We start from the raw sequence: 16,743 nt of genomic DNA on the forward strand, positions 1-16,743 counted from the left end.
AGCACCACGCCACTCCAATTTTCGCCGCGCCGCGGCATCAACGTCGTGTCACGGTTGGTCCCCGCGTGACGGCAGGGAACACCGTGGCACGGCAGAGGGCACCGTGGCACGACAACCTCATTTTATGCCTATTGCTCGTGCGTGCAGACCCTTCTGTGCGTGCATACAGACCCCCTTGTGCGTGCGCACCTCTGGGTGGCCGAGCCTAGACTTCCTACTACTATATATACTTCTCTTCTTTCTATTTTTGGGGATGACATAACTCTAGTACATTTTTAAGATTTTTCAGATTTAGTAGAGAGAGAAACACTTGGATATTCAATTTGTACTTCCATTTACTTTAATCAAGCTTGAATTCCCCCTTAATCAATGATAATTAGTGAGATTTCTTTAATTCTTCTCCTTTGGTTTGATCTTTAGTTTTTAATGTTTGATAATTGTTTTGCTTAATTTAAATTCTTGATTAGTTGCTTAATCATTTGAATTTCTCTTTGATCTTGATTTTCTCTTTGATTGGTTGAATATGATGATAATCATGATTAGCCTTGTTTTGTTTCTTGAATTCATGATGATTAGTGAGTAGATTTCTTAGCTAGGGTGAAAGGGAAGCATGTTGATTCGTAGTTTGATGTTGATTTGGGGATTTTGATCAATAGATTGTTGCAATGAAATTGATTGATGAATGTGTGCATGTGTTTAGCATAAGAGGATTGATCAATCTTGAATTCTAAACTTGATTGCATTGATAATCTTGATGACATGACCAATTGATTTGAGATTGTTAATTTTCATCTTGTTTGATTTGTGATTCTACTAATTTGTCATTCATGGAGGAAACCTAGCTTGGTAACTAGTCTAGATAGCCTTTTGAACACTTTGAATGCATTTATCATTATTCCTTGCAACACTTGCTGGCTCAATTTACCCTAATTTAGCACCTCTATCATGAAAACATGTGGAACCTAATCCCTAGCATCTTTGTTATTGATTTTACCTCTTTTATTTGCTTGCTTTAGTTAGTTTGCCTGACTACACATTCATACACACTTTCGAAATAGCTTAAAACATAGACTATAGTAATTGACCCTCTATTCCTCGTGGATCGACTTGGACTTGCCCCTATACTAGGAGTAGGTTTGGGTATAAATTTTGTTGACTTGGGAAGACTAGCCTAATGACCCTAGTTTCACCCCATGTTAGTGAATAATGGTGCTTACTATATGAGGGAGGAAGCTGACTTATGGTGGGCCCAAAGAAAGGATGATTTGCTAAAAAGACCAAACTTTGGGTGGGATGAGTTCAAGGAAGCCTTGAGAGAGAAGTTTTACCCTTCCTACCTAAGAAAGCAAAAATGCATGGAGTTTACCAACCTGAGAATGGGGAGCATGTTTATCAATGAATACTACAACAAGTTCATTGATAAGGGGTCCCCTTGCCTGATGCCCCTAGCTCCCTTGAAAAAACCATGACTACCCCCATTTATCATGAGAGAAAAAGAAGGAGAAGAGACACATGCCATGATCCACTTCACAAACACAGAAGGAAACCCAAGAGCAGTCAGCATATTCTCAATAAAAGACCAGTTGACAGTGTCATAGGCTTTACTGATATCAACTTTTATAGTGCATCTTGCTAGTTTCCTCAAATTCATATAGTACTTTACAAGGTCTTGACAGAGCATTATGTTATCTAAGATTGCTCTACCAGAAACAAATGCTCCTTGTTCCTCACTAATTACAGAAGGCAAAACCTCCTTAATCCTGGCACAGATCATCTTAGAAAGGATCTTATAAAGCACATTACAACATGCAATAGGTCGAAATTGAGTAATAGCATTCGCATGAGAAACTTTTGGGATCAGAGTAAGGGAAGTAGTATTAACCTGTTTTAAGAGCTGACCATGGTCAAAGAAAGATAACACAGCTTGACAAACATCCTCCTTCACAATGTTCCATGATTTCTTGAAGAATTTACTAGTGTAACCATCAGGGCCAGGGGACTTATCCTCATCAATGCTCCATAAAGCCATTCTCACATCATCTTCAGTAAAAGTTCTACATAATCTATTCCTTTGCAAATCTGTCAAAATAGGACCCTCTTGGATAACAGATTGATGAATCTGTCTCACTGCACTTGTGTCAGACCCTAGTAAGTCCTTATAGTAATCAATAAAAGAGTCTGCAACCTCATTTGGATCATTTACAGTTACTCCATTCTGGTTCTGAACACTACAGATCCTATTTTCAATCCTTCTCTACTCGATGCAAGAATGAAAATACTTAGAATTACCATTACCCTCCTTCAACCAATGAGTCTTTGCCTTCTGTTTCAAAAACAGAAACCTAGCTGTGTGAGCTTCATTATAAGCAATTCGCGCCTCATGCTCATGTTGATAAACTCAGTATTCGTAGGGTCAGCATTCAACTTCCTCTGAATCTCAGCCAAAACCTTACCAGTAGCTAGGTCAGTGCTTTCAATAGTAGAGGAATGAGTAAGGTTCAGAAGTTTAAGATCATGCTTAAGAGCTTTCAGCTTCTTTACCACCCTGTTCATTGTTGTTCCCTGAATTGGTCTATCCCAAACCTTCTGAACAATATCCTGGAAACAAGGAGCATCAGTCCACATGTTGAAAAATCTAAAAGGTTTTTTAGTATTCCCAGCATTTGTATCAAGATTCATACAACAAGGAGTATGATCCATCAATCCTTCTGGTAGGAATTCAGCTGAAAAGTTAGGAAACTTATTGAGCCACCCATCATTCACAATGACTCTATCAATTTTTGTAGAAACCCTATCCTCACCCCCTTGCTTATTTGTCCAGGTATAGTACAAACCTCCCACATTAAAGTCAATGAGATTATTCATTCTCAGACAACTTCTAAACTGCTTAACATCAGCTAGAGTACATTGAGATCCAATTCAATCCTCGAGATTTAGGATATTATTGAAATCACCACATAGGATCCAAGGATCATCTCCCTAGGGAGCAATCTGGGAAATCTGAGCCCATAGACCTTCCCTTTCTACAGCAGTGCTCAAGCCATACACCATAGTCAACCAGAACTTCTTCCTCATAGCAATATGAGTAATACAAACATGAACAAATTTAACATCAATTTTACAACTTTCCACAAAGAAAATGCTAGGCAACCAAACTATCCAGACCCTACCTTTATCACTGACAGAATGATTGGTGATAACAGACTAATCCCTACCAAAATTTCCAAAGACTCCCCCAAAATTCTTACCTCTTACCTTAGTTTCTAAGAGGCCAAACAAACCCATGTTGTGGTGTCTCATAAAGCATAAAACATCACACAGTTTCCCAGGCTTGTTCATTCCTCTCACATTCCAGAACCCTAACTTATCCATTAATGGAAATTGAGCACTGCCCCCCTTCCATTCTGCTATACAACACCTGTCTACTAGCAATTACAGCTTTATCTTGTCCAGCACTACTCCATGTCTCCTTCCCATACCTACCCTTTTCAATATCCTCCTCTGTATCTTCCTTCTCAAGGCTACTAAATCTATTCCTCTGTATCAACTTACCAGAATCCTTCCTTCTATCTCTCATGGCATTAGGGGAACCCTGATCATCTCTAGCTTCCTAATTTCTTTTGATAGGCCTCCAAACTTTCTCCACCCTATGTCTTGTATACCCATTCCTTGCCCCTTTTCGATAATCTTGTCTTTTAAGATTAGGGCATTCCTCCCCTGAGTGTCTCACACCTGTGCAAACAGTACACTTAATCGGTTTCCATTCATACACAATCTTTTGAGTTATTACTTCACCTTTTTCATCAAGAAATTCAATTTCCTCAATCAAATCATCCTTCATGTTCATTTCCACCATAACTCGAGCATAGATTATTAACTTTTTTGTTGCAGTAGCCTTATCAGTTTTGATTAGTTAACCCAGGATACCAGCAATCTTTATCAGCGAAGACTGCCCCGAAAATTTTAAGTCCAGACCAGGCAATCGAACCCAAACAGGCACCTCATGTATGTCTTCTTCCTTTAGATTTAGTCTAGGTTCCCATTTCTTTGCAATTAATGGTTTCCTGTCGAAAAAATGGGTCCCGCCATTAGAGCCTTATCCCTGCCTTCAACATTCCTGAATCGAACCAAGAAAATCCCATTCTCCATTGCTGAAATTTTATCAATTCCAAACCTACCCCAACATCTTCGCACAAAACCATTCAAGATTCGTAGAGGTAAATTTGATCCAAGAACATAGCAAACCATAGCAGAATTCCAAAAATTAATTTCCGGTTCAAGATCATCCATGGTTATCTGTACCCTGTTATCACCATGCATCTTCTTTGAGCCATTCATCAATCCACCTTTATTAGACAAATCTAGACCCTCATCCTTATTATTCTTAAACATATCACTCCATTTACCCCCAATATTTCCACCAAGACCCAAAGAATTTGGGGTTTCAAGAATAGAGTCACCCCTAATTGGACTCAAGACATCAATGAAATTCAAATTTCCATTATAAGAATCATTTCCAATCGGATTCTTGGAGTTTTCAATCATCAAAAGAGGGGTAAGATTAACATACCTCGAAGAATTTACCGATAATTCACCCTCCTCTGGCTCTACAACAGCACTTATTAATGGCGTCCCTTGAACAATCAAATTAAGCCACTAATCAAACTGGATTTTATGGAGCAACCTCTCTTCCTTAGAAATTTGATTCTCCATCCTTTCATCCAAATCTTCACCTACCAGCAAACTAACTTCTGAACTTGTCTCTGCCTTCGAACCCAGATTTTGCAATTTCGCATTCATCCTTGTATTCGACTTTTAATTAAACTTGCCCTTAGATTTAGAATTGGAGGATTTCTTCCCCTTACCCTTTTTCCCCTTCGCCATTTTTAATCAAAAAGCTTGATAAAAAAAGCGGGAAAGATGAAAAAATAGGTTTCTCTCTCTAGGTTTCTCTCTCTAATTTCATTTTACTTGCATTTTATTTGATTTAATTAGCTTTGTTTGAATGTATTTGAATTTGATTCAAATAGCTTTCTTTGAATGTGTTTGACTTTCATTTGATTCAATTAGCTTTGTAGAATGCATTTCAATTTCATTTGATTTAAATAGCTTTGTTTGAATGTGTTTGACTTTCATTTGATTCAAATAGCTTTGTTTGAATGTGTTTGACTTTCATTTGATTCAATTAGCATCGTAGAATGTATTTGACTTTCATTTGATTCAAATAGCTTTGTTTGAATGTGTTTGACTTTCATTTGATTCAATTAGCTTTGTAGAATGTATTTGACTTTCATTTGATTCAAATAGCTTTGTTTGAATGTGTTTGACTTTCATTTGATTCAATTAGCTTTGTTTGAATGTGTTTGACTTTCATTTGATTTAAAAAGCTTTGTTTGAATGAGTTTGACTTTCATTTGATTCAATTAGCTTTGTAGAATGTATTTGACTTTCATTTGATTCAAATAGATTTGTTTGAATGTGTTTGACTTTCATTTGATTCAATTAGCTTTGTTTGAATATGTTTGACTTTCATTTGATTTAAAAAGCTTTGTTTGAATGTGTTTGACTTTCATTTGATTCAATTAGCTTTGTAGAATGTATTTGACTTTCATTTGATTCAAATAGCTTAGTTTGAATGTGTTTGACTTTCATTTGATTCAAATAGCTTTGTTTGAATGTGTTTGACTTTCATTTGATTCAATTAGCTTCGTAGAATGTATTTGACTTTCATTTGATTCAAAAAGCTTTGTTTGAATGTGTTTGACTTGCATTTGATTCAATTAGCTTTGTAGAATGTATTTGACTTTCATTTGATTCAAATAGCTTTGTTTGAATGTGTTTGACTTTCATTTGATTCAATTAGCTTTGTAGAATGTATTTGACTTTTATTTGATTTAGTTAGCTTTGTTTGAATGTATTTGACTCTCATTTGATTCAAATAGCTTTGTTTGAATGTGTTTGACTTTCATTTGATTCAATTAGCTCTGTAGAATGCATTTCACTTTTGATTAGGGGTATTTTCCCTTAATCACCCTTCGCCATGTGGACCAATCAGGCCCTGACAAGTGTCACATAGTTGGACTTATCAGGACCTGCCACGTGGCACACTTTAGCTTGTCCACCATGGACCTCCTATGCCATGCCATGTGGCCCTTTCAGCCTTGCCTAAACAGGTAACATATTGGGCCCAAATCCCAAGAAAGCCCAGTCAGTCCTAGGGTTGGCCAAAAACCCTAGAACCTGGCGCGCTTCCTAAGGCTACAAATACGGTCATAAATGCTCATTTATGACAGAGACTGTTCACAAGAAACACACGGATTGCACAAATCCCAAGGCAATCACACACCACTCGGAAACGCCTGCTAGACCCGTCCTAGCATCCGACACCTATTTACATTCCGCATTACAACTCCTTCATTCACTAACTTGATCGTTGGAGGCGGAGCTCCCTACCCAAGGAGTCTCCGTTATCTTGCAGGTATAGGCGTCTGGTTCCAGCCTCGAATTTGTAACTCTCCTAAGGGACACGGAAAACCCTGAAACATTTTGGCGCCGTCTGTGGGGAGAGTACCTTTGAGATGGCATCACAATCTGTACCGACTAATGGTGACAGGCGTCCCGAGGACGACTGCCAAGAAGACGAGCCTCATGTTTCTTCTGATCAGGACACTAAGCCTGACGTTGAGACTCGCAGAGCCCCAGACGGGTCCTTGAGGGCTCGACGCACTACCCCTCGTGAAAGGCAGGAACGGCAAGACCAGGCTAGTCCAGGCCAAACAGTCGGACCTTCGGCCGACTCTCATCAAGCGGTCGACTGGACAGCTCCTGTCTCAAGAAATGATCTTATGACCATCATGAGAAGTTTCAAGGGTGAGATTAAAGATCTCATCAACAAAAATACGGCTGTCTCCCAAAAAGGGCAGTCGAGGAAAAAGCCTTCCTATTTAGGAAAGAAGAAGTCGTTGAAGGACCGTGAGGCAATCCCCCACCCTCGCCAAGAGGAGAGGCGAGTACCTCTAGTCAATTTATCTAAGCACCGTATCCCTGCCTCATTGGGAAGGAAACCAATCCTCTTGGTTCAACCAGACGGCTCAAAGAAATCCTACTCAGACGTCCGGCTGCTGATTCAGCAGAAAAGGAGCCAACAGCATTCTGAGTCGACCTCCACTTCTGATTTTCTTGACAGTATACAAAACACTTCTATGAATCATTCAAGGTCAAACTATGAGATCCGGACAGGCAGTGCACACTCCGGTTCTAGCTCTCATCAACAACAGTTGGCGCCATATGTCACTCAACCGCCATATGTACCGCAAACTCACTACTTTTTGCCACCTCCTCCTTTTGGAGGTCAGATGGCTAAGAATGTCCAGCCTTTGGACTGGCAGTTACAATTGCTTCAACTTGGGGAACAGCCAACCGCCTTCTCCAAGGAAATTTTACAAGCCGCCCAGCTGGCTAAAGTGAAAAATGTGTTAATAGGCGCTTATGATGGCACCACTAACCCATAGGATCACCTGATGGCATTCACCAATCTAATGTACCTTCAAGGATTGGACGATGCCACATGGTGTAGGTGTTTTCCTGCCACTCTAAAAGGAGTCGCCCAACAGTGGTTCGGCAACCTGCCGGCCGACTGTGTCAACAACTTCAGAACATTGGCTTATTTGTTTGCATCAAACTTTTCCATGAATATACCTGCCAGGAAGACGACTCTTGATCTAGGAGCCGTCCAGCAGGGAGAAAATGAGGGATTACGCTCCTACATAAAGAGATTCAATCTGATGAGGATACAAATACCCAACCTGCCGGATGAAGTAGCCTATACTGATTTCTTCAAGGGATTGAAAGACGGGTCGAACTTCAAATTTGATTTAGTTAGAAAAAGAGTGGCTACTCTCCAAGAGGCAATGATGGAGGCCGAGACCTACATACAGGCAGTCGACCTCTGTCACATGGGAAAACAAGGGGACCAAAAAAGGTCCGAGAAAAAGGAGGGTCGTTCACAGAAAGCAGCCCCCAAGGAAGAGAAAAAGAGAAAAGATGTTTGGATGGCCGACTCCACTAGTCAGACGTCCAGTAAGAAGAGAAAGGAATTCACTCCATACTCCCCCAAGTATGATTTCAACAAAGATAATCATACCATTTTCAAAGAAGTTAAGGGCCGACTCTCACTTGAGAAGCCGACACCTATGAAGGGTGATCCTAGCAAGCACAACCAAGGCAAGCACTGCCATTTTCATGATGATGTTGGGCATGAGACCAACGAATGCATTAGTCTCAAGCGTCTGCTGGATCAGTTGGCTGAAAAGGGTGATCTGGACTCTTATGTCAAGAGACCTAAAGGAAAACAGCCCCCCAAACAGAATCAGTCGGCCAGGCAAAAAAGACAGAAGCCAGCCGACAGCTCTGACACTGATGAAGCTGCCATCTATACAATAGCAGGCGGCTATGCAGGGGGAGGCCCGACTGTTCGGGGAAACAAGGATAACATCAGGAAACTGGATGTTAACTCTGTTAATCAGGGTGAGACCTCTGGTACCTCGTTTCCTGAGGTTATTATTTCTGAGAAAGATTCTGGTGGTGTTCGACGGCCGCATGACGACCTAATTGTCATTGAGTGTAAAGTGGCCAATCAAAGAGTCGGCAGGATACTTATTGATACAAGGAGTTCGTCGGACCTCATCAGCCATAAGTGCTTGACCAAGCTCAAGTACAGGCCTGAGAGTATACAGCCTGTCTCCCATCCTCCCGTAGGATTTAGAAGGGGAGTCGTCCATCCGATTGGTTAAGTTGACTTACCTGTCCGTCTGGGTGAGAGAGGCGAGGGTCGCCACATGGTCATTCGTTTCCTGGTTGTGGAAGAACTTACTGCCTACAACATGATCCTTGGGCGCCCCACCCTTAATGACTCTAAAGCAGTTATCATTCCATCCCTTATGTTGCTCAAGTTTGAGAAGGATGACAAAACAGTAGGTTCCATAAGGGGGGACCAGATAATTGCCAGAGAATGTTACCTCACTGACATCAAAACAATGGTAACTTCAGACGGCCCAACTTGCAAAGCCATAGAAGAAGCGTCTGCCCAAGAGGCAGGCGGCAAGAAGAGAAAAGCCTCCGAGACGGAGGTCAAGAAAAAGCATAAGCAATAGCAATCACTGGCTGAGGAGCGGCCGGATGAATTCCGCCCTCAGCTAGCTGGGGAGCACGTAGATGTCGTCCTCGATGACAGTCGTCTTGACCGAACTATTAAGGTGGGGACGAATGCTCTGACTGAACTTGGCAATGACCTTCGCCGACTGCTGAAAAGATATTTTTTGCATTTGAGGTGCATGAGATGCCAGGTATTAGTCCAGACCTGGCGGTACACAAGCTAGCTGTCGACCCAAAAAAGAAACCGGTACGACAAAAGAAAAGGCATCATGGGGAAGAAAGAAACCAGGCGGTCGCCGCTGAGGTAAAGAAGTTACTTGATGCGGGATACATTCGGCAGTGTTTCTACCCAGAATGGGTTGCAAATGTTGTGCTAGTCAAGAAGTCGAATGGTTCCTGGCGCATGTGTGTGGACTACACTGATTTAAACAAGGCATGTCCGAAAGACAGCTATCCTTTGCCAAAGATCGATAGCTTCGTCGACTCAACAGCCGGCCATGCCTTGATGAGCTTCATGGACGCCTACTCAGGCTTTCACCAGATCCCTCTATGAAAAAAGGATCAAGAGAAAACTGCCTTTGTCACAGAGTAGGGACTCTATTGTTACACGGTCATGCCGTTTAGTCTGAAGAACGCCCCGACAACCTTCTAAAGAATGATAAACACTGTGTTTTTTGAACAAATTGGAAGAAATGTGGAGGCGTATATTAACGATATGATTGTAAAGTCAAAACTCCAAACGGACCATCTGGCAGACCTCCGAGAAACATTCGCCACACTCAGGCGGCACCGAGTCATGCTTAATCCAAAAAAGTGTGTCTTTGGAGTTGAGTCTGGGAAGTTTCTCGGATTCCTGATAAATCAAAGGGGAATAGAGGCAAATCCTGACAAGGTGCAGGCGGTCATTGACATGCAGTCGCCTCGCACTGTTCGAGAGGTACAAAGGCTAACAGGCTGCCTCGCCGCTCTCGGAAGGTTTCTCAGTCGGGAAGGCGATAAATGCCTCTACTTTTTCCAGGCAATTAGAAAGAAAGCAAAGTTTGAATGGGGACCGAATGCTGAGTCGGCCCTCCAAAAGCTGAAAGAACACCTGCATTCCCTGCCGAGACTCGTCAGTCCTTTGCCAAAAGAAGTGCTTTACATGTATCTCGCAGTATCAGATCATGCTTTAAGTGCCGTCCTCTTAGCTGAAAGAGACGGCTGCTAACTCCCAGTCTACTTTGTCAGTCATGTCTTGAAGAATGCAGAGTTGAGGTACCCACTGGTGGAGAAATTTGGACTTGCCCTGTACATGGTAGTGAAGAAATTGAAGCCTTATTTCCTGGCACATCCGGTGGTCGTTTACACAGACCAGCCAATCAAACGGCCCCTGACGACCATGGAGTCGTAAAGACGGATGATAAAGTGGGCAATTGAGATCCAAAGCCTTGAGGTCACGTTCGAGCCCAGAAAAGCTGTGAAGGGGCAAGCCTTTGCAGACTTTATAGTTGAGATGACCCGGCCACCAGAATATGAAGAAATTGACCAACTCTGGAAAGTCTATGTTGATGGGAGTTCCACAGCAAATGGTTGTGGGGCAGGTATTGTATGTCAGTCGCTAGAGGGCGACATGTATGAATATGCGCTTTGCTTCAAGTTTCAGACGTCAAACAATGAAGCTGAGTATGAAGCCCTTTTGGCTGGTATCCGCATGTGCAAAGCAGCCGGGGCAAGAAAGATAGCCACCTGTTCTGATTCAGAACTCATAGTCAGCCAATACAATGGGGATTATGAAGTTACTCATCCAGCTATGGTCAAGTACCTAGAGGCCGTGAAGCAGGAGGCAAGCTCGCTTGAAGCTTTCCAGTTAACTCAGGTCCCAAGGTCCGAGAATAACCAGGCGGACGCCTTGTCCAAACTGGCATCCTCGGCCTCATGCGACACCCCTAGAACTGACTTCTGGGAGGTAATGGAAAAATGGAGTATTGAGGAAAACAACATTGCAGTCCTTGGTAGAAGCTCAACATGGATGGACCCAATCAGGGCATACCTAACAGATGGCACCTTGCCGGATGATCATCATCAGGCAGCCTCACTAAAAAAGCGAGCGTCTAGTTTTGAAATGATAAAGGGGAACTCTACAAGAGAGGGTATCTTCAACCCTTCTTGAAATGTGTTACCTCAGAAAAAGGGCGAGAGGTCCTAGAAGACTTACACTCTGGATATTGCGCCTCTCACAAAGGCGGTAGGTCGCTTGCTCAGAGAGTGAGGCGGCAAGGGTACTTTTAGCCGACTCTGGAGGCAGACGCCATGGATCTGGTTAAAAAGTGTGACAAGTGTTAGAGGTTTGGCAAATTGATTCATCGTCCAGCTACAGATCTAACGGCTATCCACAGCCCAATACCATTTGCTAAGTGGGGCATGGATATTCTAGGACCCTATACGCCTGCAACAGGCGGCAGGAGGTACATCCTGGTAGCAGTCGACTACTTCACCAAATGGATGGAGGCCGAGGCAGTCAGGGGCATCAAGACCAAGGATGTAATCTCCTTCATTTGGAGGAATGTGATCACTCGTTTTGGGGTTCTTATGTCCATGGTTTTTGACAACGGACCCTAGTTTGAGACGCCCCATTCTCAAAACTTGGTTGAGAGATCAAGGCATTGCCTACTGCTTTGCATCAGTCCGACGACCGCAAGCAAACGGCCAGGTAGAAGCATTTAACAAAATCATCTCGGACGGTATAAAGAAGAAGATTGAGAAAGCAGGCGGCCTATGGGCAGACGAACTACCACATGTTCTCTGGGCCATAAGGACGACTGAAAAAGGAGCGACCGAGAAACACCTTTCCTCCTAACATATGGGGCAGAAGCTGTCCTACCCATTGAGCACTATGAGCAGACTCTCCGAGTTATGCTGTATGATGAAGATGCAAATTGGGAAACAATGCGCCTAGCATTGGATTCCCTTCCAGAACGTAGGGGCAATGCTACCCTACGCCATGAAATATACCGCCTGAGAATGACTCGAATCTACAACAGAAGAGTACACAAGCGCCCACTCAAAGTAGGGGACTTTGTACTAAGAAAAATGGAATCAGTCGGCAGGGCCAACGAGTTGGGCAAGCTAACTCCTAACTGGGAAGGACCCTACCGAATCTATGAGGAGGTCAGGGACGAACCTACCGTCTGGAAACTCCAGAGGGCCGACCCCTACCTAGGACTTGGAATGTAGACAATCTGAAAAAATATTACTTTTGATGTAATTATTTGAAGTTTATTAATGAAAGTTCCAAGCTTACCTTCTTTTCATATGTTTCAAAAAGGAGTACACTCCATCTGTCCCAAGACAGGCGGATACCCTCCAAAACATATTTACTAAAGGGCACGCCTGTTTGCCCACCATACGGCTAATCAACCCAGGCACCAAGCCGCTTTATTACGCTTAATTTTTAAATTAATATGACATGTCCCAATAAATAGCAGGCGTCCGACGACATGCTATTTGGATGAGATTCATCGCAGAGAGAAGCTCCCATTTGGGTTGAATAATGCTCTATAAACTACTTACACGGCCCCTATACGGCTATCCTCAAGGACAACATATTCGTTTTGAGACAAGGATAGCTTGACACTTTCATAAGTGTCAGCAGTTGACATCTGCGTCGGATAGCCGCCTGTATTACTTGGGATAAATACAGGAGGCGCCCTCTGAGTTAATAGTCAACAAAAATTGACGAATCAAGGGGATTAGTCGGCCATTGACGACTGATACCTCTACTACTTAGGATTAGGAGCAGCCACGATTGGTTAACATCATAGTTAAACTATAGTTGTTCTTCCACACTTGGTCCGGAATCCTAAAAGTTTGAGCAGTTCGCCTTGTCTTTGGCAAAAAGGCACTCAAACAAACATTCCCACTAAGAAATACTAAATGAATCTGAACAATCTAGAAGGACCTCTCGGTGTCCGACTGGATGTGATAACGACTGATACACCCGTCTGAATTGACAGTCGTCCAAACAACAAGCATCCTACTATGTTTCTCGTAAACATACCAAGGAACTTATGACAATTGATAAAACAGCGACTAGCCGACTGTTCTCTAAGAACTAGGCGACTCCTGTTACTTGAAATGCACCGTAAGTTGATTAATTCAGTCGGAACCTTACCACTGTGACTATGTGCATTTCACTCAAGACTGGTTATGTTTTGCTACTGAGGTCCGACTGTCTATGGCCGACTAGTTACTCTCTTTTCAAGAAGTAACCTAGTCGTCCAGGGGCAAGGGAAATCTGGCATCAAGATTCAACAATTTAGCTTAAAAGTTTAACATGGATACGCCAAACAAGCGGCTATTAAGTTGCGACATGCAAAATGTTTGGCAAATTCAAAAAAAACAAAAGTCAAAAGATAAACAGCATATGCAACAGCAAAAGACGACTCAACAGTCGCCAATTCATATCAAATTAAAGCTAGACAAGCTGGCAAAGTTAAGTTAAAACCAGACAAGCTGGCAAAATATTCAGAAGCCCCGCCCCCTGGCCGGGTAAAGAGATACACAAATACACGGCACGTAGGCCGGATCAAGTTTGAACATAGAAAAGCTTAAACAGGTGGAGGGACCTCGCCTTCAGCAGTCGCCTTCTCTTGCTGGGGAGGGGACACTTGATTGCTCTAAACAGTTTCCTGCTCCTATTCAGGCGCCTTTTTTGAAGATTCCCCTTCAGCCCCAGCAACCGCCACTTCCTCTTCAGAAGAAGAAGACTCGGACTCCTCCTAGCCGTCGCCTCCTCCCATGACCGCCTCGTCATGTTCACGAGTGCAGGCGGCAAACTGGCTCCCCCATGTTGAGTAGTTGGTGTCTGGGTAGAGGCGGTCCTAGGTCATTTTCATGATGGCGCTACAGTCTTCCATCATGTCAGCGACCAGGGCTTTCTTCTCCTCTTCAAACCTCGACTTATACTTTTGGGCCAGCTGCCTTTCCTGGTTGGCCAGGCGCTGCTTCAGGCAGGCGTTGCTGGTTTTCAGGCCCTCCGCCGCCTTCACAGCCTCGTCATGGGTATCGGCCTTCCCCTAGTTCTCGTAGACTTCGAGCTTGAGCTCCTTTATTTTTTCTTTGGCCGCCTCCAAGTCGTCCTTGACTTGCTGATTCGCAGCCGCCTGTGCAAGCAATATTTCATTTGTCAAGACTTCATTTTGAAAAATAGAAAACATGGCCTTGTCCATGGTGGAGGCGGCGTGCTCTATGGCAAACTTTACCTCTTTGTTCTTTTCTTGGATGGGCCGACAGAGACCGTGCACCCGCAGCATCGACTAATCAAAAACAAAAGAACAGTCGGTCAGCTAAAGGTTCGTCTCTCAAAATGAAGCAGAGTTTGTGAGAACTTAAAGATACCTCGGCCAACAAGGCGACAATGCCATCTAGGTTAAAGGTGCCGAACCCTCTAACCGTTTCCTTCTCTTGAGAAGGGACGGCCTGCAGTATAGTCTAGCTATGGCAGCAAGGTCTAGCCGAGGAGGATGAGCGTCTGCAAAAAGTGGCGAATGGTTAATATCCGACTGACAAAGTTAAAGAAATTTTCAAAGAATTTGTGAAAACAAAGTTACCATCAGACGCCTTCTCCTTGTTTTTCTCTGTAGGGCGCTTGTCCTTTTCCTGTTGCTTATTCTTCTTTAAGGGAAGTTAGCAGCAGGGGACGACCCAGGTTTGGTCGCCACATGTTTTCGAGGACGAAGAGGGGTGCTCGTGTCCCATCCCGCCTGCTTCCTGGCCTTCTCAGGAGGCGGTTGAGGGGTCGAATGGCCCTACAAGCAAGCATCAAAGTCAGTCAGTAGGGTTTACTGAAAAACAAGAGATAAGGAGATTGGATTCAATCATGAAGTCTTACCCCAGCCGACTGGTTGGCTGGTGACTCCACGGTTGGGCGCTTGCCCAAAACCGCCGAGCAGTACTGCGTTGCCGCCTTTTTTGAGCAGAAACTTTCTCCATTGCTTCAGCTGCATCAAGAAATCAAGAGTTAGAAAAATCAACAAGTGACAAAGTCAGTACGAAAAACAAGCGGACAGCTACCTTCAGGCATTTCGGTACTTAGCCCACAGGCAGCCAAGTACGTCCCATCATACAGCCAATTGTATTTGGGAACATATTGTTGGGGAACAAAAACTTTCTTCCCAGATTCAGGGTCCGCCTGAATATCAACCTTAAACAAGCCAGCGTGCAAATCTCGCGCTTGGCCTTAAAAGGAACCGGCGGTAGGTCTTTGCTGGCTAAGAAAGGTGGATCCCTATTTCACCTGTTGTATTTGGCATTTTTGGCCCGGTCAGGACAAGTGATAATGTAGAAGGTGGTTCGCAAGTCCTTCTATTTGTTCTTCTTGCCCTGAGCCATTGCATATACCCTATGGGATGTCAGCTGATACCAGTCGGACCCCGTTGCCTTTTGGAGTCCGACTTTCATTTGATTTAAATAGCTTTGTTTGAACGTGTTTGACTTTCATTTAAATCAAATAGCTTTGTTTGAATGTGTTTGACTTTCATTTGATTCAATTAGCGTTGTAGAATGCATTTCACTTTCATTTGATTCAAATAGCTTTGTTTGAATGTGTTTGACTTTCATTAGATTCAATTAGCTTGTAGAATGTATTTGACTTTAATTTTTAACAAATAGCTTTGTTTGAATGTGTTTGACTTTCTTCTTATTCAATTAGCTTTGTACAATGTATTTATCTTTCATTTGATTCAAATAGCTTTGTTTGAATTTGTATGACTTTCATGTGATTTAATTAGCTTTGTAGAATGTATTTCACTTTCATTTGATTTAAATTGCTTTGTTTGAATGTGTTTGACATTCATCTGATTCAATTAGCTTCGTAGAATGTATTTGACTTTCATTTGATTCAAATAGCTTTGTTTAAATGTGTTTGACTTTCATATGATTCAATTAGCTCTGTAGAATGTATTTCACTTTCATTTGATTCAAATAGCTTTGTTTGAATGTTTTGACTTTCATGTGATTCAATTAGCTTTGTAGAATGCATTTCACTTTCATTTGATTTAAATTGCTTTGTTTGAATGTTTTTGACTTTCATTTGATTCAAATAGCTTTATTTGAATGTGTTTGACTTTCATTTGATACAATTAGCTTTGTAGAATGTATTTGACTTTCATTTTATTCAAATAGCTTTGTTTGAATGTGTTTGACTTTCATTTGATTCAATTAGCTTTGTAGAACATATTAGACTTTCATTTGATGCAAATAAATTTGTTTGAATGTGTTTGACTTTCATTTGATTCAAATAGATTTGTAGAATGAATTTCACTTTCATTTCATTTAAATAGCTTTGTTTGAATGTGTTTTGACTTTCATTTGATTCAAATAGTTTTTTGTTTGAATGTGTTTGACTTTCATTTGAATTTAATTAGCTTTGTAGAATGTATTTTGACTTTCATTTGATTCAAATAGGTTTGTTTGAATGTGTTTGACTTTCATTTGATACAATTAGCTTTGTAGAATGTAATTTACTTTCATTTGATTCAAATAGCTTTGTTTGAATGTATTTGACTTTAATTTGATTCAATTAGCTTTGTAAAATATATTTGACTTCATTTG

The 16,743-nt window shown here is 42.2% G+C and overlaps 1 protein-coding gene across 1 annotated transcript; it reads left to right on the forward strand.

The window, feature by feature from the left end:
* The first annotated feature begins 7,688 nt into the window (after positions 1-7,688).
* LOC110732879 lies at positions 7,689-8,792 on the forward strand. The gene has a single exon (XM_021912866.1). The coding sequence runs from the start codon at positions 7,689-7,691 to the stop codon at positions 8,790-8,792; it is 1,104 nt and encodes a 367-aa protein (XP_021768558.1).
* Positions 8,793-16,743: the final 7,951 nt, after the last annotated feature.

Source organism: Chenopodium quinoa, unplaced genomic scaffold (assembly GCF_001683475.1).
Source record: "Chenopodium quinoa cultivar QQ74 unplaced genomic scaffold, ASM168347v1, whole genome shotgun sequence".
Lineage (NCBI taxonomy): Eukaryota > Viridiplantae > Streptophyta > Magnoliopsida > Caryophyllales > Amaranthaceae > Chenopodium > Chenopodium quinoa.

Bases quoted from the DNA above. Each gene is read 5' to 3' on its own strand.
- LOC110732879 (XM_021912866.1), top strand. From the start codon at position 7,689: ATGAATATACCTGCCAGGAAGACGACTCTTGATCTAGGAGCCGTCCAG.